This window comes from Myotis yumanensis, unplaced genomic scaffold (assembly GCF_028538775.1).
Source record: "Myotis yumanensis isolate MYYU_CA2020_CCGP unplaced genomic scaffold, mMyoYum1.0.hap1 SCAF_4, whole genome shotgun sequence".
NCBI classification, from domain to species: domain Eukaryota; kingdom Metazoa; phylum Chordata; class Mammalia; order Chiroptera; family Vespertilionidae; genus Myotis; species Myotis yumanensis.
The window spans coordinates 64910945-64938801 of record NW_027223755.1 but is presented as its reverse complement, the minus strand read 5'-3'; the positions used below and the strand labels follow the sequence as shown (position 1 = coordinate 64938801).

At 39.7% G+C, this 27857-nt stretch overlaps 1 protein-coding gene across 3 annotated transcripts; it reads left to right on the top strand.

Moving 5' to 3' along the window:
* On the top strand, window positions 1–27857 carry NREP (neuronal regeneration related protein). 3 transcript variants are annotated; one of them, XM_070412441.1, is made up of 5 exons: window positions 1–34; window positions 409–450; window positions 1760–1823; window positions 22314–22391; window positions 26777–27857. In XM_070412441.1, the coding sequence occupies exons 3-5, from the start codon at window positions 1809–1811 to the stop codon at window positions 26900–26902; spliced, it is 219 nt and encodes a 72-aa protein (XP_070268542.1). In that variant the 5' UTR covers window positions 1–34; window positions 409–450; window positions 1760–1808; the 3' UTR covers window positions 26903–27857. The 3 variants fall into 3 exon arrangements, with proteins under 3 accessions (XP_070268542.1, XP_070268541.1, XP_070268544.1); XM_070412440.1 differs by lacking the exon at window positions 1–34 and adding an exon at window positions 117–210; XM_070412443.1 differs by lacking the exons at window positions 1–34; window positions 409–450 and adding an exon at window positions 513–586.

The following is a 27857-nucleotide window of genomic DNA, read 5'->3' as shown; positions in this document are numbered from 1 at the left end:
CGCCGACGGGCTCCGAGCTGCCGATTCCTGCCGAGTAAGCAGTCTGGCTCCGCCGCGGCAGCACAGTGGCTGCAAGGCTGGGGCGCTGGCGCCGCGCCAGCCCCATCAGAATTAGCTCATTGTTCACTCGCACACTAGCAGCCGAGAGAGGGAGAGAAAGAGAGAGAGACTCTTAGAGAGAGACACACACTCTTGAAGACAGAGCACGAGGCAGGGAGACCTTCCCCTCCTTCTTTATTCAGGGCTGCACTTCTTGGAAGTGAAGCCGGTTTGGGTTTTGTTTCCCCTTCCCCCTCCTCTCTCCTTTTCCTCCACCCCTTTCCCCTCCCCTCCCCCCTCCCCTCCCCTCCCCTCCCCCCAGCTGTCTTTCTTGCATGATGCCCTTTTTCATCCACATTTGTGTTTCAGGTGTAGAGAGGAGAGAGTGCACAGGGAGCGGGGCTTTTGTCTGTAAGTATATGCCATTCCCATCGCCGGCCGGGAGCGCTGCTTTCTCTTTTGTGTCGGTTTCTTGCCTTTACTCTTAGCCGGACCCTTCAACCCTGCAGAGTTCATGCTTCTTCCCTCTACATTTTAAAGAGCTCAGGCATGTACCTTGGAGAAATTCTGGTATTTTGGATCTGCTGCATTAAGGCTGGAATTTAAATTGGGCTTAAAAAAAAAAATGCACAAGAGGGAGAATTCTTTGGGGAAGGGGCGGGCTTTGTTTGTTTTAATTTTTTTAATCTTTTGCTTGTTGGTGTGGTTAATTTTTGCTCTTCGTGCTCATAAAAAGCAGTGTTGGGGACTCTTTCGTTTCTTTGCATTGAATGCACTTTGCAGCATGCACCCCCGCCCCCTTTTATTACACGAATTCGTGTCCTTCCATCTTTACACTTTATTACTCTTTCAACGCTGCTGTTGCCGCCAAGGGTCTTTGGAGGCCTTCGATCTTCCAACACTTTTTTTCCTGCATTTTCTTTTAAAGCAGTCGAACTTTGGAGGAAGAAGGGGTGGCTTAAGAATAGATGACTGCTTTTTGATTGATAATGATAATAATTGGATTTGCATTTATATGTAGGTATGATGACATAGGGAAACTCTAAGAGCTTATGATACCCTTTTGGAGAACTTTTAGTTTCTCCATTCATCTTAATTTTTGTCCTAACTTATGTTAACAAAAGAATTGTATTGTGATTACCTAAAGGTTGAGAGGAAAATCACTGCAGCATGTGCATTAATGTTGATTTGTTTAGGGAGAAGGGCATAAGGTGTATATTCCTGACTTTTTCCCCCAATGTAGTCCCCCCCACCCCCCAAAACACGGAAGGTTATGTAATGCAGTGCCATTTCCAAAAATATCCACTCTGAGGCATTACACTACAGGGTGGAAAGCTAATTCCTATTCTGCTGTCTTGATTGCAAATATATTGCCAGTAGTATGTCTGGGAACAAAGAGCAGCCAGAAAACAATCTATTTTTATCACTTGGTTCTACTTTTAAGTTGCTAAACCTTTTGAAGTGCAATTTAAAAAATGAACCAAACACTAAGAATAGCTCAGGGTTCTGCAAAGCCAGGTACCAGGGATTCCTTTGTCCCCTATTTCAGCCTATAGACAGCTTGGGAAGCTCTTTCAGAAGCCCCACAGTAACAGTAATTTGCATGTAACTTATCTTAACCACAGAAAGTGGTTATTTGTCTGTAACCTCTAAACAGGCATTCTTCATTTGCTGACCGGTGGTGAGGCAATTTGTCTACTATTTTAAACGTATTTTGCAGGTTGGTCTCCCTGGACTGAAGACAGGGAGGGTGCAAGTCCAAGGCTGCTATGATCCTCAAAATGGTAAGAACTGGTCATCCAAGGAGATTCTCAGTCTCATTCCGGCTTTATTCCATATAAATGTCAGCCACCCACCGTCACCCCGCCTCAACCCTTCATTGTTCTTACCCCATCTGACCTTTAGAAGGTTTTATCTCCAGCATGTGGGAGCTTTGCAGTGCAGTAATTTATATGAATTGGATGTGGTGAATTAGATCTTTTGATTTTCAATCATCTTGAATAGAAAACTGAAATTCCTTTTTCAGAAATGAAGACTTATTTAACTTGAACAACAGAAACCATTCTGTTCTTTAAGAAGAGTGATGTGTTGTGACATGCAAGGAAAGGCTGACAGCAGCGGGGCTCAAACAAAGCCATGGGTCAGATGTTAGAGACAGCCAGAACTTACCCAAAAAGTAGGAGTCTGTGTCCAGCTAATCAAATGGCTATGGTATCTGCTGTCCTTACGAGCAATATCTATGAAGAACATGGACTTTTATATTAATGCACTCTGTCTACTGTATCTCAAATATAATTAGCATTGTGTTGGTTTTTTTTGTTGATTTATGAGAGACACATGCTCAGTTTTAGAAGTCAAGCATGTTCTCCCCTAAATGAAAGGGAAACTATTTTTTTAACAAGCATGATCCACAGGGAAGGCAGTTGAGTGTTTGATGGCTGATTAAAGAATTAGATGAAATACACATTAAATAAGTATATTTATCTTCTATGAAAAATTTCCTCTTTGCAAATAAGTTGAATTGAAAAAAAAAATAGAAATGTCATGAAACTTTTCAGATAAATACAGCATGTCCTCCTGCAGATGTTTATACTCTTTAAAACACCCCTTTGCCACTTAGACTGTGTGATTTCCAAATTTAGTTTTAGTTTTTCCTTTTAAACGAGGGCGGAATTTAATGAATCAAAATTGAATCTGATATACTTGATGTTTTCTTTGAGCACAACCCAAGTGTAAGCTTCCAAGGAGAAAAATGAATCAGAAGCAGTTAAATGAGTGCAGTTTCAATCCCATTATCAGGTAGGCTCTTTATTTTTTGTGTATTCCTCACCTGTCATTTCAACAGGTGGATTTCGAAGCACCAAGTAAAATAGTTCTCGCTTGGACTTTAATAATGATCAAATCAAGGGACTTGAGGTGAGAGGAACAAAAGAGATGAGCAGAAAATTAAACTGATTAAGGTTTTTGTGCCAGTAGTTCCTAACTTCATATTACATTCCTAATTAGCCATTGTCCCAGAGTACCAGGATGGTAATAAAATAAACTGCTGCAAAGTTTTTTTGTTTATTTAATTATCTTTTACCGGGACTTGCCACATCACCTTATCCCAGAACCTTACTCTCTGTGTCACCATAAATGGTTGTAACATGTCAGGTGTCCCGTTTGGTTAAACATAAATTCGACTGCTGACCCTGCCAAAACTAGCCCTATAGATCAAGCTCAGAGAGTATCATGTTTCTGTAACAGTGAGTGGAGTGAGCTTTGTGGAAAGCAAGCATGTGAGCCAAAGCTGAGAATGAAAGTTGGAATGATTTGAATGCAGAAGAGCAAATTCGAATTATTATTACATGTTGTTAATTTCTTACAGTTGTCATTTATGTATGGTGGCCGAATGAGAAATCACAGTTTGTTGCTCTTGGAAGGATTTTCACTCATGGAAAAATTCTTACAACTTTTTGGTGATCCTTTCATCAAGATGTCAATTCCTTTTGGCACAAATCATTGCCTGAAATGAAACCACCGACAGTTATTGTCTGTGGGTGATTCCAAGTAACTTTCTAGCAATTCTCTCATCCCAGGAGGTCAGAGCTCTTAAAAATCTTTGTACATATTAATGCAAAAAATTTTTCAATTTTGTTTCTAAAAAACTGATGTTAGACGTGTTTTGTACCTCCACTTTTTCAGTTTTGGGCAAAATGAAGTTATTCTTTCCTTGATTTAAACAAATTACTTTGCTGATCTGTAACTAGCTTACTTAAAGACTTAGCCCACATGCAATAGAAACCACTGCTAGGGAAGCAGATTTAATACCTGGCTACCTCTAGAAAACATAAAACGCCCTTTCTGTTAAACATGTTATTCCATTTGCATAATTTAAAACACTATAGAGGATCTACAGCCAGTGTATTTACCCCTTTTAGTAAAGGGCTTATGCCAAATACAGATTTTTAATCGGCTCATTTCCATAAAAGAACTCCAGAATTCAAGATAGCTAGACATTTTACATACCCTAAAATGATGTTTCACAATAATTTGAAGATTCACTCATGAATCCTAGAGTGAGTGCCTTTTGCATTATCAAAAAAAAAAAAAAAAATACAACCACTTTGTTAGCTGTAAGAAGCACCAATCACATTATATGCTGTGTATGGGACCCTATAAGCACAACTCCAGGGGGGCGCCACTTACATAGATTACAATGCACCTGGGATTGTGCAACTCAGGAGTACTGTTTTGTATGGGTCCTTGGTATTTACTTAGATGTTTTATTTTAAAGTTACCTGCTTTGATACGTCAGTGAGAAGAAAATACTTCAGAATGCATAGATGGTTTTATTGAATAGTTTGAAAAATGTCAAGGTTAAGTTCTGATTTTCAGCATGCCTACCCTCTGTGCAGGAAACTTGCCTCTGAATATGTGTGTGCCATGGACTCATAGTGGCATAAAGCATGGGCTCATTATGTTTTAACAGAGACCTAGGAATTGGAACAAATTAAGTTCTCTTTAAGGCTGTTGCTGAGCTTTTAGAAAAGATGAGTTGACTCCATTGTATGGTTCATAGAGCTCTGCTTTCTGTAGTCTGTGAAGTGGCATTCATGGGTTTATAAGGAGACTCTTTGAATAATCTCTCCACTAACATAAGGTTTTCCTGTTTAAAGAAATAGACAAAGATTGAGGAGGGATGAGGTTCTATTGGTAGCTTTGCCAGTGGGTTTTAGAATGTAAATTTACAAGTTGCTCACAGTGATTCTTGATTGTGGGGATGCTGAAGAGTTCCTAGGAGGGTAATTTTATATGGTACTATCTTTTCTTTCACCAGGCCTTTCAGCACACTGTAAGGGGGAGGGAGAATTGGGAATTGTTTGGGGAATTAGGACAGCAGGGATGGTCTATCTGGATTTAACTTCAGTCCAGCTTCCTTTTGAGCTACATAGATAATTCAGGCAGGAGAGGGTATATAGTAGCAGAAATCTGAATAAATAGCTATTCAAAGTATCATTCTATTTTAACCCAATACAGTTCTTAAAAACTTGTATGTAAATCAGATCATCATAAATACACTGAAGGAATTCACTTTCTTTTAAATCCTAAGGTGAATACTTTTAAAATAGAGAAAATAGACTTCTAAAACATGAATATGAGTAACTTCCAGATTTCTAGTTTAATACATTAAATATTCATCTACGTTGGTCTGGCTAAAGATTAGTCTTAGAGTGAAATATTGTAACTTCCTTGGTCTTGCACATATTTTACTTAGTGCTGTTTCTGGCTGGAAAGTCTTTTAAGGCCTTATCCTCACAAGGAAAGTGAAATGGAGAGTTGAGGTAATTATCTGAATAATTATGCTTTTTTAAAAAAGCCACTTGATTTCCTCTGATTCATTTTGGTTACTTAAAATGTTGCAGGAGTGATATAGGAGTGGGAAGGATTTGCCTGAATTATTTGAACAATTCCTTTGTTATACAGGAAGAGACTAGAAGAAAGAAATTTTATCAGCAAATCCAATTAGAATATACCAGAAGAAAATGTATTGAATGCACTTGGACTTGTCATCTTGGTTGATCAAGATATATTAAAAGATTCCAATTTTATACTTCTCCTTTGCTTTCAACTGGAAGGCAGGTTAACCATAAATCTCAGCCCCTGTCTGTAGAAATTATGGCTGTTGAGAATATGATTTATTGGGTCTAAATTTATGTGAAATGGGTATTTCTAGACATATTTTGCACTTAGGGGTAGCTTCAAGAATATCTCATCTCAGTGGTATAAAATACAGCAGTGATTTTAAAATTGATCTTCTAATGCATGGCAAATGTTAGTAGCTCTAATGATTTAGGATTTAAGCATTAACAAGGATTTAGGCTTGCAACTAAATTCTAAATATCAATTCAGTTGTTAGTAGCAGTGACTTGGTATTAACCTGGGTATAACATTAGATTATACCTCTCTGCATTATTTGTTGGTTGGGTCATATGTAGTTCTTTCATTGACCACCTACATTACTGGCATCAAGAGGGGTTATAAGGTTCATGTACAGTGCTTAATAAAGTATTAAATATATGTTAGAAGATCAATAACTATTTGGTCTATGAATGCTAATATATATTGAGTTGGATATATTTATCGTTAATGACTTAATCATGTTTAGTTTGGGTGAACTAGAAGTCATATGTATCTTTACCTTCTTCTAAAAATCTAGGAAGTTGATGTGAATGTATTTTAGTTTTCACAACAAGTTATTTTCCATGATTTATTAACAGGAGTGAAAAAAATTGTGGTTAAGCCATAAAAGCACTTACCAAAAAAGAGTGGCTTGCAATTGCTCACCTTTACCAGCTTTTAATGCCACTCTGAGCAGCCTGGTGAGATGCTAGCTCTCTAGGTTTGATCCAGCTGCAATGCTCAAAGCTCAGCAACTTTTCCTGCAGCCACACATATCCCCTCCAGAATCCAGAAGGATCCTAGTATTGGAAATGTAAAGTCCTCACTTATTTCTAATATAATCTGATTCTGTGGTATTTTGAAGATGATCCCAAGGACACAAAGATGCCATGTCTGAAAGTGCTGAAGAGACAAGAAGAGTTAGCAGTAAGATTATGCATGTGTTCCCCATGTCAAGTGAACAAGGTGTTTGGTTTTTTTGTTGGTTTGTTTTTTTGAGCATTTTATTTGTGCTTAGTTCTTTGTATTATAGAAAGTGCACATTTGCTCTGTGCCCTCAGTGGGTTTATATTTTAGATGTGGAAGGAAGACTAACAGGCTTGACAAACTTAACAGTGTAATATAGTATAATCTAGAAGAGTGCTTGAGGACTGCGGACTGGAGATTGTAGAGCACTTTTTTTTTTAAGACGTAGAAATTAAGCTAGACCCAGAGATGGCAAATATATGACATACATGTCACCATTAACTCCTGCTGCACCTGTGGCAGACGTTGCTAATCAACCCTGACAGTTATTATTATTATTATTCAGCCTAAATATGATTTCAAAATCTTCAGTATAGTGTACCATTAGCAACCAGTTGGAGTTGCACAAAATTTGAAAGCTAGACGTGTGCTATTTGCTCCTTGAGAACCTGGGCTATGCCTTCTTAAGCTTTCTATTCCTAAAGCGTAGTGCCAGTCCTTAATAAATCCTGAGTGAATGAAGAATTGAGGATATGTGGGTAGATTTGGATAAGAGAGAAGCATATTCCAGAAAAATGGAACCCATTAGAAAGTACGCTTGTGAGAGTGAGCATAATGCATTTTTACTGCAGTAGGGAATGTCCTTGTCCACTTAGGGCCTATTTACTATCAAGGACAGAGCTCACATACTAGACCTAGAAGTCCAGGACTTGATGAGGTGAGCCATAGGAAACTGCTGAGCAGGCATCTTAGACATGGCCAAAGGCTCTCACTCAAGATCCTGGGTCAGGATCTTTGCCTTTTGGTTGTGCCCAATAGAAAGGAGCACACACACTCACATACATTTTCAGGTTAAATGTAACTTTATTACTTTGCTGCGTCTCTCTGCCTTTGGGCTTGGGCGGAGTGGTGGCGCGAAGGAAGGTCCCCATCAAGGAGGACTTGGGGAGGAAGAAAGGAGCACACTTAACCTTTTTCTTTTGTGAAAGTGGCAGCACTTCCGTTGGCAAATCCCAGCAATACCGAGGTGTCTGCCTGGCCAGAGAGGTGTTGCTGTAGCACCATGTTTCCCTTCTGGGAGGCTAGCTGGGTGTCGCCACATTTACCCAGCTGGTTCTCTCTCCCTCCACTTCTTCTTGAGTAGCCAGACATACTTATTCAAGATTCACGCCAACACTTACACCATCCTAATAAAATTGTTTACAATTTGAGGTCTACAGGCTGTTAGTAATTTAGTCAGTAGTCTGGTGACCATCTAAAGGGAATCCCATCCCATGATATGCAAAATTTGGGGAAAGCCAAGAACAAGAAGGATTTTTCTGAAATTTCTGGATAGAGCGCAGACTCCTACCTTAGAATGCATCAGCTGCAAGATTTTCAACATGAAATGATTTCGCTCGCTCTTTTAGCCCCTTCAGATGAGGTTGACTTGTCACCGAGTCTCTCAATAAAAGTGACATAGATAAGCATTGCTCCTTGAATTCTTTCTGCCTACTCACACTTCATACTTTCAAACAATTTTGTTTTCCCCAACTGCTGTGTTTAGACCTCCAGAAATTTATTTTTTATTTCTTGGCTGGGCAGCCATGCCAGGAACTATGTGAACTAATACTGTATTTCTAGCCAGGATGGAATATATTTTCTTAGAGGAAGCAAGCCACTTGTTATTCTAATGTGCCCCAGGAGTCCCTCCTCTCTGCTTCTGCTTACTCAGTCCTAGAAAGAACGCTCCTCTTGACAAAATAAAGCTATTCTTCCAGACCAAATTTAAATGACAACTCCTTTATGAAACTCACCCCAGTACATCCAACGGGAATCATCTCATGCTCCTCTGTATACTCATTACACTTCCAACATTCTACCTATAGCTGCAGCTTTTTTCTACCTTCCAAGATTGGAAACTTGAAAATCAGAAAATTGACTCCTAGTAATTGAGCATTTTCTCTTTGGTAGCAATTGAGGCTGTGATGCCTCATTCTTTTCCTTTGCCTCTATACAATGGTCAGCAAAGTGCGGCCCGGCAAACGGTAGCTCGCGAACCACATGCGGCTCTTTGGCCCCTTGAGTGTGGCTCTTCCACAAAATACCAACTCTTCCACAAAATACCGAGTTCTGCGCATGGGCCACAAAGTTTCAATCGCACTGTACATGCACGCCCACACGTAGTATTTTGTGGAAGAGCCACACTCAAGGGGCCAAAGAGCCGCATGTGGCTCGCGAGCCGCGGTTTGCTGACCACGGCTCTATCAGCAGGATGGTGAATGTAGGTGTGGAAAAGTTTATTCATTGAGAGGGAAAGCTAGTGAAGTTGATTGGTCTTTTCTTTCTACAAAGTGGTAGGAAACCCTAGCTTTCATTGGCATGGTCTAATGGACCCTGGAACAGATTCCGTATCTGTGAACCAGTCTGATGGCTGCTCAAGTACTATCCATACCTATCCAGGATCCCCACACATCCTTAGTGGTCAGTAAATGTCTGTGGAATAACTGTATGAGTTAATGGTCATGGATACACGGAGATCTGCGTGGAGTAGAACAAGGTGCTCACCTTGAGATTTATAACTAGTAACTGTCCAATACATTGTAGAGTTGAGACCATTCAGATTATAAAATATATAGATACACACAGATTTTGCATTTGCTATTAAAAAGTCCCTCTCATTGAACACTTCAGAAGGCGTAATGGGGGGGAGGGGGGGTGGAGGCGGGTAGAGGGGAACTAAGTGAAATCTAAATACACTACAAAAACAACTTCTAAATTCAGTGCTCCCTTCTTGCTTAGATAGATGTCCTGAGAGAGTCCACACACTTAGCTTGGTCTGGTCTGCTGAAAGAGGAATCTCATTTTAGAGTAGATTCATACATCCAAAACCTTAGCTGTGGAGCGCCATTATGCACGAGGTTATTAATGATGTTTTCCCAGCAGTCCCGCAGTTTGTCTCTCAGTAATCTGATTGAGGTATTCATGACAGTAGAGCAAAATCTACTACAGTTTCACAAGGTAATGAAATCTTCATAAATAAAATTATTGCCTGTTATTACCTTAGAATGGTTTTCAATCTAAGCTTTTTGCCTTAAAAGCATTATGATTATCTAGCTGGAGATAGTTTTAAACCCTTGATATTAGACTGCTTTTTCAGTGTTCATCCTTACTTTCATAGACTAAAATACAAATATAACTCATGGTTAGAAAGGAGAAGGAGAGACATAAGAGAATGTCGCCAATGAAAGGAAGTTCTGTTTGGAAAGAAAGGAGAACAGCTGAATAGCCATTGCCAGTAAAAAAAAACAAAAAACAAACAAACAAAAAAACAGGAGCCAGAGACTCCTACCATTTAATAAGTAAGTAAAACAAGGGGGAGATTCATAATGTGCACGGAAGCTTTGGCATGGTTGCCCAGTTCTAGCTCTTCTCCCTTCTCCGCTTTAGCCCGTACTCAGATCACCATCACACACCACTGTCCTGTGATGACTGGGGCAGGTAACAACCTTCCTGTCTGAATTGTGTTTGATACCATTCCAGCAGGGAAAAGTACTGCAGTCCAGTCGCTGAACAAGGAGAAATTGACACAAGTTGTGCTTAAAATGGGTCTAGACATTTTGAGGACATATTCATTGGATGAAGTCAGTGTCAGACACAGAACCTATTCTTGGACCGGAAAGAGTAGAAATTAGGAGAAGATATTGCGTCTTTGGCAGTCAACATTCAGAACTGTCAAGGAAGGTCTATAGTCAGTAGTTAGATGGATAAAAATATATGGAGTAAGATGCTTATAAACATGCGCCCAAGTAAGGAATTATTACTAAGTACCATATTTTTTGGTGTATAAGATGCTATTTTTTTCTAAAATAGTTAGACTGAAAATCGAGCGGTGTCTTATACACGGAAGTCAGCCGAGGAGGGAGCCATGTTGGTGCATAGCTGCCCATACCTTGTCAAACAGGCTTTCTCCAATCACGAGCCTTACTGTTACTGATGTCAGCTGATGCCTTAATTGGAGGTGGAGGTGAAGAATGCACAGATGCAACAGGAACAGGAGCATTCTGAGCCCATAAAGATGTGAAAAAACAAAAAGATAAATACCGGTGATTGTCTTACTCTGCAAAATTCAAACTGAATGTAATCAGCTATGCAAAAGAGCATGGAAATAGAGCTGCAGAGAGACAATTTGGACCTCCTCCCACTGAGTGTATGATCAGATAGTGGAGCAAACAGGAAGAACAACTCCTTAAGATGCCAAAAAAGAAGAAGGCCTTAAGAGGAAAACCAGCAAAATGTTTAAAATATTGATTTATTAATTTTGGATTGAAAAGTGGGGGCATCTTATACATGGAAAAATATGGTACTTTCCCAAGACATACTGTTTCTTCCCCTTCATAGTGTAATGGTAGAGAAAATTACCCAAAACGCAATTGGGACCATGACTTCAATATCTGTTCTTTGCACATTTGCCACAGTTGCTAAATCTCAGTTCATGCATGTGTGTGTGTGTGTGTGTGTGTGTGTGTGTGTGGTAGCACATAGTTGAACACTTAGTCTAGTGCCTGCTGCATTTTAGGGATATAACACCAACTGGAAGAATGAATACTGTGCAGGAAATGGACCCACTATTTGAAGCAGACAATATCAGGGGTTACAGTTGTATGGGTACGAGATTTAGAATTTGAAAAGATGAATTAACTAGCCCACTATTTTCCCAAATAGATGTCCCTGGATTTAGTGGCTTAGTTCTAAAAAGGTGTTGTTGTTTTTAAAAATGTGTTTTCTTTGCTACTTTAGTACTTGTAACTCAAATTAATGGGACATATTCTTTAATAAGATGTTCATTCTATAGGATTGAAAGCTACCTACCAAATATTCAATATGTTGCAGAAAGTAAGTACTTAGTACATATTTATTGATTCGTTTATTGGACAAATGAGATTTTATACCCAACCAATTCAGATAATACAGCATCAGAAATTCTGCCCACATCTTCTCTGATCCCTTCTCATCTTCATATTTTGATCTTTAATTACCAAGATTTGACTGTTTCCGAAGCCTGGATGCTCTGAACCATAACTGAGTCTCCATTTCATGCTGCCCTGTGGAGCCTTAGGTCTAATGATGCATCAGAAAATGACCCAGGCCTTGGATATTTTGCTCATTTCTCGATAATAGGACCTTAGATTGTTCTGATCTTGTTACCAAGGTCTAGGAGCCAAGTCTCCACATCTTTTCATTTCATCTTCATTAAGCCTATCCCTTTTTAAATGAGGACTGCCTTTTAAATCTTAATTTTATTATATGAAGCACAACTGTCTATACTGTCATAATCAATTCATTCAGAAATTCAATTAAATTTGCTAATTGGCATCACAGAAATAATTCATCTGATAATGTGAATTTTTACTAAGTTGATCAGGTGTTCTGATGTTGTTTGTACCAAGCCAGAGGAACACCACAAATTAGAAGTATCTGTGTTTCTGCCACATTGATGAAAAGTTTCCAAATGGAGTCAGGTTAAATTTGTTTTTCATTCCAGTCACCATTCTTAGTAGTTTACACACTGCCTCTCTGGTCTAATAAGTCCTTCCTCTTCAACTTGGATCACTTTATATTTTTATGTAGTGTATGGTTTGTATATCTGCAGATCATTGATAAAGATAAGATTTTAATGTCCTCTAAGCAGTTTATTTTTTACTTGACTAAAATTTTGAAAAGCAAACTTACAGCCAACATGATTTCAAATGCATCTGATGAAAGAAAGATATTCTAAATTAGATTGTCCATTGCTAGGCCATCTGAGATGTTGTTTGAGAGTTCATTTGGGGGTCATATTAAAACAATTTGGTTTCTTAGCAAATGCCCTTTATAATTAGCTGCAGTGATTACCAGATATAAATATTGTACTACAAACCCTCTGTGTCCTCAAACAGTGCTATGTTTTAAGGTAAGTTATTTTTGAAGGGCAGCTATTTATCAGAAACACAGGTAGTAGAGCAACATATGTTCTGAGAAAATTACTCTTGACAATAGGGGTCAAAAATCCACCTAAATTTCATCACGAGGGCACGAAGCAGAGACGCTCAACACCTACTTGCGGGATTGGAAACAGGCCCCACCACTAGGGGGCTGTGGCATCACGCCAGGTGGCTTTGGGGAAATGGCAGAGAAGATGGGTATTGAGGCACTGCATTCTGTGAGAGGAGAGGCTGTGTTCGCAGCCTGTCTTCCCATTTCTTGGTTTTGTCCTTGGGCAGGCTCATCTGTAGAATAGTGAGGATAATAATAGTGATCGCTTACCCATATCCAATTGCTCATGTGCCTGACCCTTTTGCTAGCATTTTATATATATTGATGCATTTCATCCTTGAAACAGCACTGTGAGGATTAATGAGTGCACCTGGAAAACATGCCTAAAATTTAGTAATAAACAAAAACACATTATGATGAACTCTGTATTCATTTCCACAGAAGACTGTGGCTCCCAAATTTACATACTCTGCCTATGTGGGTTTGAACAAGTTCCATGTATTGTTCATAGTTCTCTTCCTTTGGAGAAATACAGTTTTCATGGTTGGTTTGCAATGGAAGAAAGACAAAAAGATGAGGTAGAGTTATTCTGTTGGAGAATGCAATCAGGACTTGGAATGAAGGTCTGAGTTTCTATTTCTCTTTTTTTCATATCAATTAGAGGATGTGAGTCCCTTTCCAGGGAACTTAGCCCCATGATTTGGCATGCCTTTTGTAGTAATCTTCAAAATTCTTGAGGTATTTGTTTCTTCCGTGACTTCCAGCCCTGAAACATCTTACTGATTTGTGTTGGTGGCCACCATTTAGGTCTTCTCTGCTTCCCATGGTACTGGCTGGCTGAGCCCTTATTGGAGCCAGAGAAGCCTTCCACTGAATCGGACCATGCTCCACCCAGTGGGTTTGAAAATCCAGATGGTGTACAGGGCTACATCCATCCTAATCTTATTCTGTTCCTCTTGTACTTTTAGTTTGTGCCAGTTTTCTTGGATGACAGGGTATTGGAAGCCTTCTAGTGACCACTTTGTGACCTGAGTACTTGGAGCAGGGGGGTAAAGATCTGGAAATATTTTCCTTTTTTTTTTAAGGCAAACTTCTCAGGAAATAACCAAGACTCTGATTTAAACCCATTTCGAATACACCCTCTCACAATGACCACTTTTCCTTGGAATTTGGTTATCTGTTGGGATTCTGCTTGTTGCTGCAGAGAGATGAGTCTCTAGGTGACCAGGACAGTGCGAGAGAAGCACTGGGCTGTGGAAAGACTCCTGCTGAATGCAGAGGGGTCGGGGTCGCAGCTGCCAGCGGAGAGGGAGTGCTGATCGAGGGAGAGAGTCGTTTCCTTAGGAACAAGCACTTTGGGAGAAAGTGCACACTTTCTGGAAAGCTCCGTCTTACACATGTCCGAAAGAGGAATGTTTTTGAAATGTCCACAAACTTATCAAAAGCAACTGTCTGTCTCATCATTCACTCAGATCAAGAAAAATCCCAAGTCTGAATGTCTTATATATCTCACTAGTCTTTGATTGAGGACTTTAACAAAAGAAATCTGATTTTTGAAGACTTATGTTTTTCCATGTTGTTAGGAAAAATTTTCATAAGATTTTAATGGTTAGCACAGTCATTTTAGGACAAGAGGAAAGAAAACATAGTATTCTTGGTGAGTAGAAATTAGACTTCTTATAACTATTTATTTGTAGGTGAAAGCCAGCACACCTAAAATTACTCAAACCAGCTAATAAAAGCAAGTCTAGATGTTTTGTATTAACCTTGGAATGTGCTTGGAAAAAGTCCTGCTATCTCCAGATGTCTCGTATTAGAAAGCATATCAACATCATTATTCTCATTTGTGGCAAAAGAACATACAGTTCAAAAATTCAAAGTGCAGTTTGTTGTATGAGGGCACAATAGAGAGTTTTTCTTCCTTTCCTTTCCTCCTTTTATCTTAAAGGTAGGAAAAACATTACAAAATGTAGTGTTTTTAAATTCTTGATTACAAATGAAAACCAATTTATATAAGGGAGTTGGGTGGTCCAGACTTAGAACTCAGATGTGTTAAGTAAATATTTACTCTGGTTTCACTCCAGGGAGGTAGAAGATTTCATTAACATATTTGTTGAGGTCATAAAGGCAGGAAAAGCTTATGCTCTGTTTAACTGCTTAAGGGGGCCCTTTTTTCTTTATTTCCCTGCTAGTTAACAAAGGCCAGTATTTTTTTTTTTCCACTGAAAAGAGCAAATATCTTGTTTTGTGCCCTTTACTTTTTATTGTTCATTCACAAACTGCTTAATCTCAACCCAGGGCTTTAAAAAGTTGCTGTATTTTTTTCCCCTCTTTGTTTTAAAAAAAATCTCTTCTTAGATATCCCTTATGAGATTGGCTTCCAAGCCTTATTCTTGTACTTTTGCTACTGGTTTGCTTTGGGCTGTTATCAGCTCTCTGTGCTTTGTTTTGTCTTCATCACTGAAAAGAAAAAGTCGCCCATGAAAAGTCCGGATTTGAAGTGTGAACTTGATTCCTGGAGTCCAGTCCACAGTTTGGCTCTGTTACTGTACCCGGCTGACCTCCAGCCCAGGGGAGGGAGTCTTGGCAGAAATCTGAGAATTCCTCGATCAGTAACTCCCTTTTTTGGATTTATGGAGTCTTTAGGTGGATTGCTTTGTGCTAAGCATGTTCCTCTTGGAAAGGAATGAGGCTGGGATGAGAGAAAACGTTTGCCCAACACAGATGCTTGCTGCTAACCTGTTCGCCACGCTCAAATTACCCGGTGGCTGCTGCACCCTGCCCTGATCCACACACCATCAAAGCCCCCCAAACTCACCCAACGAGCTGTTTTAAATTGTGGTGAATAAGCAAAGATGAGTAATGTTGTTAACCTTCTGTGGCTTGCTCCCGACTTGATTCATTGCTTTTCTTGAAAGTCTTTGCTATTATTCTTAGAAATCAAATTTTAAAAGACTCAGCAGCCAAACAAGCCGAATATTACATTGTGGAACAGAGTGACTCTGAAAGCGCTTTGTGCTGACAATTAATTTCACATGTAAACACTTTCGTTTTGTTGCCAGAAGATTTCCTTTTCCTTTCTCTACTTTGTTGAAATTTAGAAATAAAGTCCTACAGCTGTCTGGTTCCCACAAATTCACCAGTGGCCTCTCCATGTGGCCTCACACAACAGCGTGAATGGAGAGGATTCCACTCTTTAAGTTAACACAGCTCGTTTCAGACACCCACCTCTGACATGTAATGTTGGACAGTAACATAACCTGCTGTGCCATATTTTTTAAAATGGGGATATTTTCTGTGCCCATACTGGACATCTGTACCCAAAGCCAAGCTCATGCCAATGGGCTTAACCAATCTGTGAGCGAACACCATCTTCCTCCTTGAGCCGTGTTGTCTCCCTCCCCCCCCCCCCCCCCCCCCCCCATTTCTCCTGGTTGAGAGCTTGTCAGGCCCTGGAAAAGCGGGGAATGTCAGCACATGTTGTAATTCAGCACTGCTCTAAAAGGCCTTCCTGTCCCTTCTGGCAAGAGGACATTTATGGCTGAGAATGTTTTGTAATGCTTTCTCTGTGATTACCCATTGTCACCACAGCCAGCTCCTGTGTGTGTGTGTGTGCACGCCTGTGTGCCTGTGTGTATTTAAATTATGTCTCTGCATGTTTCACTTAGTTCCCATACCAGAATGTTTGCCAACGTGGGCACCAAGTAATACTTTGACTTTGCTTTTCAGAACGTCCAGAATGGCTCAGTGTTCTGCCTGTTTATCCTTTGTCTTCTGGTTGCAGTGCATTTCCTCCACCTTGTGCTTCATCTTCAAGCAGCGCGCACAGGGTTAGGCAGGTCTCTAAGCCTGGTCTCCAGAGAGACAGTGCATCATCTTTTGGCACCATCTAATAGTTGATGCAATGCTGTTCAGAGAAAATGATCCCTGTAACTCATTTATGGTTTCAGTTTACATCCTGCCCTCTCACATGACCAGTAACACCTGGGCGCAGAGTGGCTTTTGAGGGAGATTCCTAAGAGCGCCACTTCAAAGGATATTTGCAGAAATGAAGTGTGCGTGTGTGCACGTAATTTCCCCTTGTATTGCAGTACTAGGTTCCACAACCTCTGAGGCAATTAGGCAGAATAGAGCATGTACACATGCAGATACACACACACACTGTTTAATTGGCAGGGAGATTATGAAATATACTCCTTTGCTGCTCAAAGAATTAATTATGCAGGTTGGACACCTGCTGCCCCAGCCCGCTTTCCTAATTACACGGGGTGGGCACCTACCTTTGTTAAGACATAAAAGGGCCATGTGTGTGCATTCTTTTGAGCACATAGACCTTCTTCAAGGAGAGAAAATATAATTATGGTCATTAACAATCAAGCCATGCAACATCTTCTTAGCAGGCTTCTGAGACAGCAAGTTAACCAACTAAGTAAGCAACATATATGTGTGTGGTGTATTTAAGCTCTGAATAAAGCTATGAAACTACCCTTGGGATCCATCTCCTGTAACAGTCTCCCCAAAGGAATAGTGATAAAGACAGTAAGTAGAGGAGAATACAAATGTAGAAATGGGGTATAGGTATCATTCAAATTTTACATTCAGTAGAGAAGTGATAAGACATGTCAATTAGATTGATTCTATATGTGGACCATGCTATTGGAAAATAAATAGCAAGTTTTGAAATGAAAAGCTTAAAAGAGATTTAAAAATAATTTAAAGGGTGATAAAATTTGTGGGTGGTTTTTTTAGGACCTAGCAGGAGTGCTCTCTGATTCTCTCCACATTTTATTTTTCTAATTGGGCTACCAAGTCATGATCATTGCCACCCAATTACCTTATAGTCTTAAAAAATGAAGTTATTTTTTTATGTTGCATCATCCAGAGAGCAAAACAAGCCTTGAAAGACTTAAAAAGGCAAAAACCGTGAGCATTGTGTTCTCAACTTGTATGCCATGACACACAGTAGAAAATTAAGTACCCAACTATCAAATACATTTAAGAGAATCAGTAAGAATAGTAAATTTTCACCATTAAACTATATCTAAATATATTGTGGGTTTAATATGTTCAATATACTTGAAAGCAAAAAATTGCTTTTACCTAAGAATGGCTCATGGATATTTAAATATCTATCATGCTTAGTGTATTTAAAATCATGTGGTTTTTTTCATGTCATTTCTGTTGTTTTTAAACGTAGTCATTAGTGACATAAATGTAGCATTGTAGAAAAAGGTGCATTAACTAATATATTTAGTGACAAGCATAAACACTCAACCTTTCCCATAATTTAAAGCAAAACCTTTGCATGTTCTGCAATTTAAAACAACAAAATTTTCCTTCCCCTCTATGTTTTCACAATGTTTTCTTAATTGTGAGGGTATAGCTTGCTTCTCTGATTTCTTCCATAAGAACAGTCTTCTAGGAGCAACAATTTTCAACCTTTTTCATCTCATGGCACACAGAATCTGATTACTAAATTCTGCAGCACACCAAAAAATGTATTTTTGCAGATCTGACAAAAAATAGGTATAATTTTGATTCATTCACACCAGACGGCTATGGTTGTATTGGCTGTTTTTTTTATTTGACAGTCTAAGAGAAAGGAGGTCAGTGCCCCTGACTAAACAGTCAGGCATTGCATGTTTTAAAAATTCTTGTGGCACACCACTTGGTAATTGCTGTTCTAGAGGGTTTTGAGGATTTTACTTGGGCAAGAACAAACAATTGCTTATCTCTATATGGGAGACATTTTGAAAAGGACACTTCTCTTGTGAAAATCAAGGCACACTTTGGCTTACTTATTTAATAGAACAACAGTTTTGAGTTATTCCTGTGTGGATTCCCCAGATGACTTACATTTCTGAGACGCTCGCCACCACCATAAAGAGAGAGAGAGTTTAGTGAAGTTAAAAAAAGAAAAAAGTTAGTTTAATTGCTCTTCATGAAAAAATGCAAACTTGAATCCAGAAAACAAAATGAATGGAATATAGTTTAAGCCATATGTCCACCTTCAGAGCATCAGTTGACTAGTACCAAGAAGAACCAACAGCTTTAGGGTCCAGCAAGAACAGAAGGACTCCAGAAAGATAGATCAACTTATCTCTGTGTTTCTGACCCACGTGTTATCAGTACTCAGCAGCCTCTATCACAGGGTCCTTGTCAGCTCCTCATATTCTGAACTAGGTAAAAACACAGGACACGGCAGCCAGTGGAGTTGCAGCCTAAGGAGTCGCTTCCAGATCTGCTCACTGCCACCCACATTTCTTCTGTTGACACTATGTTTTGCTAAACATATTGGTTGTGTTTGTTTGTTTTTAGTCTATTGATACATGTTCCAACAGCTATTACATTTGATATGACCTATACTTTTTAAAAGATTGCCCTTAAAGCACTGTAGGAGTTTGCTAGGGCTGTCAAAACAAAGCACCGCAGACTAGATGGCTAAGCAGAAGTTTATTTTCTCACAATTCTGGAGTCTGGAAGTCTGAGATGAAGGTGTTGGCAGGGTTCATTTCTTCTGAGACTTGTCCTGTAGATGGTCCTTTTCTCCCTGTGTCTTCACATCACCTTCCCTCTGTGTGTGTCTGTGTGTCATTCTCTCCTTTATGAGGACAGTCATTGGATTAGGCCCCCCAGAACAACCTCCTTAAAAACTCTATCTCCACATATAGTCACATTCGGAAGTACCTGGGGTGAGGACTTCCGCATTTGAATTTGGGGTTTGGGAGGACGCAATTCAGCCCATAGTACACGCTTTTCGAATGATCTTTCAGAAGGTCTGTCACCTCTGCTGGCTACTTGAACTAGAAGGCAAGAACTATATTCTCTTTTCCCAATCCCCAGAACCCAGCAGTGCCCAACCATTGAAGGCGATTCACAAACTCATGGTGAATGCATGCATGACAAAGGTATTTTGAATTATTTGAGAGCAAGGGTAGTAACTGTCATATATCTTTCCTCTGAAGTCCTTCATTTTAAAGTTTCAACACACCATTGGTATAAGAAAGAACAAAGCTGTAATGTAAGGGGCATATATTTCCAATAATCTACCACCTTTTCCCTAAATCTAAAAAGGAAGATTAGTGTCTCCTTTAGATACCATGTCCAGGGATATGCTTAGTTCTCAGAGATCAGGCAAGCAGGTTTTCAGAAGGTAACAGACCCTCTATCCCTTTGGGCTTAAGGTTCTGATTCTGAAGGAGACAAAGAATTTACCGCAAGGCCGAAGTGATGCTTATTTTTCCTAAATAATGCAAATATTACTTTATGATTCAAACACTAAAAAATGCCTAATTAGAAATGCCCTTGGCAAATCCGTGGCTAAATTAATATGTTTCAAAAGGACAAATTTGAGGTAGGTGGGAAAGTTTGCTCAGTCGCAGGTTTTGCTATCAAATACTGGTGTTCCTGAATTCTTTGGCCAAACAAATCACTGACTGTTTTTCTTTTAAAAAAGGAAAGTTCTTGGAAAAATAAATTGTAAGAATAAATATAATAATGTCTGAGAGGCTAATTATTTTTTCCCTACAAATCAGACTTGGGTGACTTTAGTATTGAGGCTTTGAACTTAGAAGTTAAATGCTAAAGCAGTGTGATTTTGCTAAAGTAGAATATTACAGAAAATCACAAGAACACAGACATAACATTTACTAGATTGGCTTGTCATTGCATCCATGTGCCTACTGAATTTTGACATGTATTTTTATCAACATGTTTAGTTTGCAATGAAATTTTATTACTCATTAATATGTGTAATGTTTTCAGTGGTACTTAAAGCATGCTTTTAAAAGTAGTAATGTAGAAATGTAATAATTTTTTTTTTCAATTTGTAATGAGTGAACTGACATTTGATCCTAACTTAGGTCTTCTAAAATTCAGCCCACACTGGGATTTTGTGTGCTGTGACCTTGTTTTAAGCTTTAAAAAAGCATGTTTTCTTCCCCCATTCCTGATTAAAGGTCATATCAGGGTGGCTCTCTGTTCCAAACAAGGCAGAGGGTAGAATTCTCCCAGAAGGAGCTGGTCAAAGACTCGAAAGCTGAGCAAGAGGAAGGAGGTTGGGTTTGGGGGAAAACACATGGCCCGGAAAGCAGACCCAGTGCAAAGTCAGAAAATAGGTCCAGTTCTTACAGGATGAGCTCTCGGATATTTAAGACCGAAATGTATGTGTTGGCTGTGGACTGTGTGATTCTTGAAAGAGAGGTGGCAGGCAATTTGCATTCTGGGATAATTCGAGAGCATCGGGATAGTGGGAAGAACGGAAGTTCAGAATCTGGAAACCAGGTTTTGAGTGTAAGTCCTATCCTACATTGACTATGTGGCTTTGGGCAAGTCGGCGACCTTTTGAATTTCAATGTTCTCATCTCTGTAATGATAAGACCTATTCCCAGGCTTATTGTCAGGATGAATTAGTTAATGTATGCAAAATTGCTTTGTGAACTGGGATGTGCCATAAAAGTGACTGGGGTAGATCAGTTACTGTTAGACTATCCCAAGGAACCAACACAGCCATCCACTGTCCTACCTCAGACCGCCACACACATGGGTTGACTGGGACATTGAAAACTTCACAGTTCACCCAGTGATTAGGCTGCCACATTTGGTGCTTTCAAAAACAAAAACTGCACGTAAGTCTGTTTGTTAACCTATTGATGCGATGTGATTCTTAATATTATTTATTAAATGTGAGGCTTATGTACAGCATTTAGAGAATCAGACCTGGAGGAAATCTGATCTAGTTCCGTCCCTTCAAGAAGGGCCTATATCAAATGTGAATTAGCTCTGAATTAGGTTGTTAAATTCTGTTTCTAAATTTCTTAAAGTAGGTTTCACATTTTTTTCCTCTGCTAAGTTCTTTCTTACAGCTGACCTAAATCTGTAGTTGTAATTTAAGTCCTAATCCCTGACTCCTGTCTTTACTAGAGACGGAGAACAGCTGGTCAGCAAACTTCTTATGATAATAATCCTTGTACATGTATTTAAAGAAGAGTTACTCGGTACCATTCACTCTCTCCACCTCATCCCACCCCTGACCCCACCCCACCCCCAAATTCATCAACTGGTATTCTCTGTATCATTCGTGGGGATGTTGCCCATCTCCCTGCCCCTGGCTCAGACACTTGGCTATTTTCAGGCAGCTGGGCAGTGTGTTGGTAGTGGCTACATGGGCCTGGGAGAATGCAGGCTGCTTCTTCCTTTCCTCCTAAAAAATGATCAGGATAACCCCTAACAGTGTGTGATGGGTGCATGGCACATTATCTCATAAACATGGGGCTTTGTAGGGATTCTTATCATAGGTTGTGTTGAAAGTTAGGTCGCCCCAGTGCCTTAGTTTGCTCAGCCAGTCGAGCCACGAAGCTGCCATTTGGTGTGCTAAGATAACATTGATCGATATCTCTGCTCTACTGGACCTAGCCTTGCAAGACATGGAGCTAAAACTCTCCTGAGTGCAGCAAACATGCAGAAGCACACTAACAGTCTGAACGAGGTGATGGGCTTCCCCCGCACTTTAAAGTTGCAATGGGGAAGTAAGTGATCCTTGAGAAGGATTGAGCTCATTAAGCTGATCACTGGTGGTTTCAAAGTGGATCCCGTTCTTAATCTAAATGTGTGTGCTCTTATGTCTCCTACAGGTTTATTACCCAGAGCTTGCTGTCTGGGTCAGCCGAGAACCATTTCCAAATGAGGAAATGGAGGGAAGGCTTCCTAAGGTAAGATCCTTAAGCTGCTATTTTGTTAATATTTTAAAATGTAGAAACAATTTTTTTTAAAAAAATCAGATTTATTCATTTTTCATTTTAATATCCAATATAGTCAACTATAATAATTCACTTATCTGATACTATTATGACCTTAGAAATAATGTATCCTAAAAAAATCATATCCTAAATTCCTGTGACTCTTAAATTTCACTATTACCTTCCTTTCTTGACAAGCCCAAAGCAAATTTTCATTTAATAATCATGGAATCAATGTACATTTTACAGATTTTTAATTTGTTCCATTCCTGGGTAAAGTCAAATATAATGCTCAAACTAAAAGATATCTTAAAAGGAAAAGATGATGACAGTTTTGTCTGGTAATAATGCCTGGATGTTTGATAAGATTACCTGGGAAACAAAACAGAAAGCACATTTAAAAAAGTTGTTACATTTCTTTCTTTTAATTTTTAGGCCTAAAATATGTTCTGTAAAATGCTTTCATTGTGCTTACATCTTAGACGTGACAATTCTCTGCCTTAAAAAAAATTGTAAAATGTACATTTTAGATTTTAGCCCCATTTCTGAAAAAAACAAACAAAAAAAAAAAACCAACACAAACATTTAAAAACCATTTGCCAGTTTTTACTATAGATACCTTCGGACTTTGCCTGTTAGGGTAAATATCACTTTAGCAAGAGGATTGTAACTTTTTACCACTGACCTGCTGAGTTTGCAACCAATAAAGAAAAATAGAGTCCATTAAAAATAAAAATTAACATTTAAAAGTTTTATATGTGTAATTGACCAATGATGAGGGCTACCCAGCTATTACTGATATTTCAATTCTGAAAAGCTCTCTTATTTACACTACACGGTTTCAGCAATTCTCTACCTTTTACTGGCAGCCAGAATTTGAAGAGATTGTGTCAACCGGCAGTTTGCACTGAAAGAAAGCACTTCTAAATCACTTTTAATTTTTCAGAGAATTTCTGAAGGTCAAGGTTTAAATCATTGGCAGGAAAGTAGAAGAGCAACATGATTTGGGCCCTGTCTGAGCTAGACTTGTGCTGATCTTATAGAGTCGGAGTGGTAGTGAGCTAAAATACTGGCGCTTCACTTAGAACACACCTACAGCCCGCCACCTCACCACCACATCACCAGCATCAGCAGTGTAACTGTAGACATTCTTGATCAGGATGGCTCAGGGCAAAATTCCCCTGAGCAGCTGAGGATAAAACATGATAATGGAAGGAGCGAGAGAGAGTGTAGTCTTGTCATTAGTTTCTGTCCCATGCAGGCATCCAGAGGCCCTCTCTTTGATACTGGTGACAGCAACCAGGAGACAAGACTAGGCAAGTTTGTCAATGAGGCCAATAGTGCCTCCCCTTCCTCTTAGGCCAGTCCAGGCCCCAGGCTTTGAGGCATTATAGAATGAGGCATGCTTCAGGGGTTGGCACAGTGGATCCTGCAACTCAGGTCTTCTGTTAATTTTAACTTCTTTCCTCTCTAAATATATGAATAGTATCTTAAGCATAATATATTTATCCTAATTTCAGCAGTTTCCTTCTGGAAAAGCATATCTCTGCATAATCATAAAAAAAATAATCTTGACTCACTTGGTCCAAGTCACATTATTGAGTAACTGGGAGATTCATGTACTGGCAGTCATCAGAGAAGGCATCCAACCTGAGTTAGGTCAGTGGTAGGGGCACTCTCTGGTTTGTGGGTGCCAGTGGACACGTCATTCCCCTCCTCCAACCTTCTAGATTATTCCAGTTCCCAGTCCTCTAGGGACCACTATGTGCTGGACGATGGAAGAAGATATGATGATTTTTCCCTGAATTTTTATACGACCTGACATATGGAGAAATAAGACATCCTGTGTCCTCCCTTCAAAATGTCTCCTTCCCTTTCCATAGAAGCCTACAATTCCTTCAGTGGGGGCAGGAAGACTGGATTCTTTTCTCTTTTTTTAATGAAGGAGAGGAAGTAACGATTGAAATCTAATAAATTCCGGCCTCCAAAGAGAAGATGGGTAGAATTTTATCTCCCCAGAAGCTCCTCTCCCCACAGATATGTTGGGTCATGGCCCCTCAGGCTGCTTCAGTAGCATAAGCCCTGCATGGGCTATGCCATTGCCTTGCCATAGTCCAGTTGTACTTGGCCATCTCCCACACAGCAATTCAGTTAAGGGCAGGATGGGCAAGGACTGTTTTTGTCTCTCTTTTAATCTTTGTAGGCTTAAAATCTAATAGAGTACTCAAGCCATAATGGGCACTCAGAACATGAATAATAAATGAAGACATGAATGTTTGGGAACCCCTCAAGAGAGAAAACTAGTAAAAATGTGGATTCCCATCTGAAATAATCTTCACGTTCTTTTTTTTTCTTGGAAATAACCTCTTCCCAAATTGTCGAGATCCCACTCAGCTCTTCATTTCGTTTTGTTAAGTATTTTCCATGGAGGTAACAGGTTAGTGAGACTGAGACTTATCTAGAGACAGAATAATGTTCTATATATTCACTTTTGAACAGAGTAACTCTGAACTGAAGTTAACAATTTGAAACCCAGTCATGTACAGAGGATAGTTGAGTGAAATAATGTTTATGAACTTTTGATCTTCCATCCTGGCCTGTGACAATAAGAAGCCATTGAATTCTTCACTTGTCTAAAACCTAAGTTTGTCATATCTCAAACCATGCATGCTAACTGTTGCTGGGGGAGGATGATCAAATATTATTTTAAAGGCACCAGGCCCTAGCAAGTTTAGCTGAGTGGATAGAGTGTCCGCCTGTGGACTGAAGGGTCCTAGGTTCGATTTCAGTCAAGGGCACATGCCTGGGTTGTGGGCTCGATCCATGGTGGGGAGTGGGGGGGAGTGCAGGTGGCACCCAATCAATGATTTTCTCTTATCATTGATGTTTCTATCTCTCCCTCTCCCTTCCTCTCTGAAATCAATAAAAATATATTTAAAAAAAAATAGGCACCAGGATTACAGTGGATTTCTCTTCTTTTCTTTTTAAATCTTGGGATTGCATGCCAAAATCTCAAGATTAAAATTATTTTCACAACTCAAAGAAACATTAAAGTACATACTGAGTGGATTTGATATACATCTTAAAAATGTTGTATGCTCTCAATGTCTGAGATTTTTAAACACAAAAATGGGCATACCAGATGTTTAGTATGAAAAATCTATACAGTGAATAAAACTTCTTGAAGTTGAATTATTTGTGACATTTAGTTCACCCGGGGAATGATGAAAACATTGATTCAGTTTCAAGTTATTAAGAAGTTCCTGATGTCTGGATTCTTCTTAAGAAGAAATTGAAAAGGGATCATTTACAGTCACAAAGCAAGATTATCACTTTAATCCAAGTTCTTATATCCAGTCAAATCAGTTTATTATAGATGTCCTGTTAGAACATGTGACCTGAGCAAAAAAGGGGGGGGGAGATCTTTTAAACCACAATGGGTAATTTTTTCCAAAGAAACTCCAGTAATCAATGGTTTGTCTAAAGGAGAAATGTGTCAGATCACTATTTTCATATCTGATCAGGACATACAGTGTATTTGTGGGAGAGCAGGACCTCTATTTTATATCATCCAATGGCAAATGGGGTTCACTGTCCTGTCCTCTTGCTGTTTGGTTGCTGTGGAGAGCTCCTTCCCATTGGTGCTCATTGTGGTTTGATTATCTTAGAGACACAAAAATCTCACTCATCGGGATTGTGATGAGAGACTTAGAATAGCCCCAGTCAGTCCCAACTAACTGACTCTCTCGCCACCTCTTGGTTTCATGCTATCCTCCTCTTTCCTGCAACACCTTCCCCCTGAACCCCACACTGTTTCCTCCCAAACACGCCCACCTCTGGTCCCCATTCTGATTCTGACCGGAAGGCCCACATGGATTGTGCCAGTGCTTATAGAATAGACCTTACACAAATTACATTTGCGCATACTGTAATATGCTTTTAAATACTTTTATTATCTATTAGAAAACAGACGATTGCCCTATTCCACCACAGCTATTGAACTCCTTTTTCCAATACTGCTGTGAGCACCTCTCACCCAGCTTCAGGTCAGGCCCTACCTGACACTAGAAACTGCCCCTGGAAACCTGACTCTTGGGGAATGCTGCCCCCCACTAGACTGGGCAAAGCCGTTAGAGAAGCACTTGTTTCTGCTGAAGCCAAGGCGGCTGGTGTTTAATTACTTCATACCCCCACAGACCTAATATTTACATTCAGGTGAGCTGTGTTTAATGTGTAAACTCTGCAAAACATTGGGAGTTCAAGGATAAAAGGCAAAATTTTCCAAATGGTTTCAGAAGTATGACTAAGTGTGTCTCTCTTTGTGTGTGTTCCTGTGTCTGGGCCCACCTGCTTTTCAGGGAAGACTTCCCGTCCCAAAGGAAGTGAACCGCAAGAAGAACGATGAGACGGAGGCTGCCTCCCTGAATCCACGTGGCAGCAATGAACTCCACTCCCCAAGCTTCAGTTACCTCCACTCTTTTTAATCATAACACCTCCATTTGTATTACGTATGGTGTATGGGTATTGATGAGGTTATGGTATCATATATGGGATTTTTTTCTGTGTAAATCATCAAATATAAGAAGAAACTATGGGACTCTGAGCCTTGCTTTAGAGAATTTACAGTGGACAAATAGGTATCATCAAACCAGTTTTTAATCATTCTGACTCAAGTGAAAACGCTCAGAATTTCACACTGTGAATCCACGTTTACAACCCTTACAGGTGGGCCTTCAGGCCTGGTTCGCTACGATGACGTCTTCCACAACTCAAACTCCCACTGCTCTCACACAACCGGTCCACTCCTGCCTGGTCACTCATACAGCTCCCGACTGCTTCTTGCAGAGGCTGAGAGTCCCCATTTTTTTTTTTCATTTAGATGTAACAAACCTAGTAGTTTATGTTCATCAATTGTCTGTATATCTCTATATTTTATCCATGTACTCTTTTGATGTATAGAAGTAGTTTGAAACTCATTGTTTCCTTGTGGTAAGTGACCGAGATGCTGCCACAGGACCTGAGACACTGATGAATGGTGCTATTTTGGACTTTCAACATGCTCCTTGGCGAGGTAGCTCTGATGGAGTTATTTTTTATTTCCATGTTCTAAGAAGGTGTTGGTACTCTGTTTCCCTGAATGTTGTTCTCTAGACTGGATTGACCTGTTTTCCTTGTGTCTTCAGTGTGGCTTTCTTCTTCAGCATTGTAGGTTGAGTGAACGCTACCAGAGAGAGTGTAAGAGACCACGTCTCGTTGGCTGGTACTCATGGACCCGAAGTCCCTGTAGTGGGAGCAATCACAAAACTGTAATTTACTTACCAAATCTCTTCCTTTTGGTAGCCTCGCCTGCCTAACTTAGAGAAAGAAAAGCAATAATTGGACAGGCGTTTTTAGGTGTCTCTTGGTTCTTTTTGTTTGAAAGAATATTGGGGGGGGGGG

Bases quoted from the DNA above. Each gene is read 5' to 3' on its own strand.
- NREP (XM_070412441.1), top strand. The intron at 22,392-26,776 runs GTAAGATCCTTA...CCTGCTTTTCAG, and splicing joins TGGAGGGAAGGCTTCCTAAG to GGAAGACTTCCCGTCCCAAA.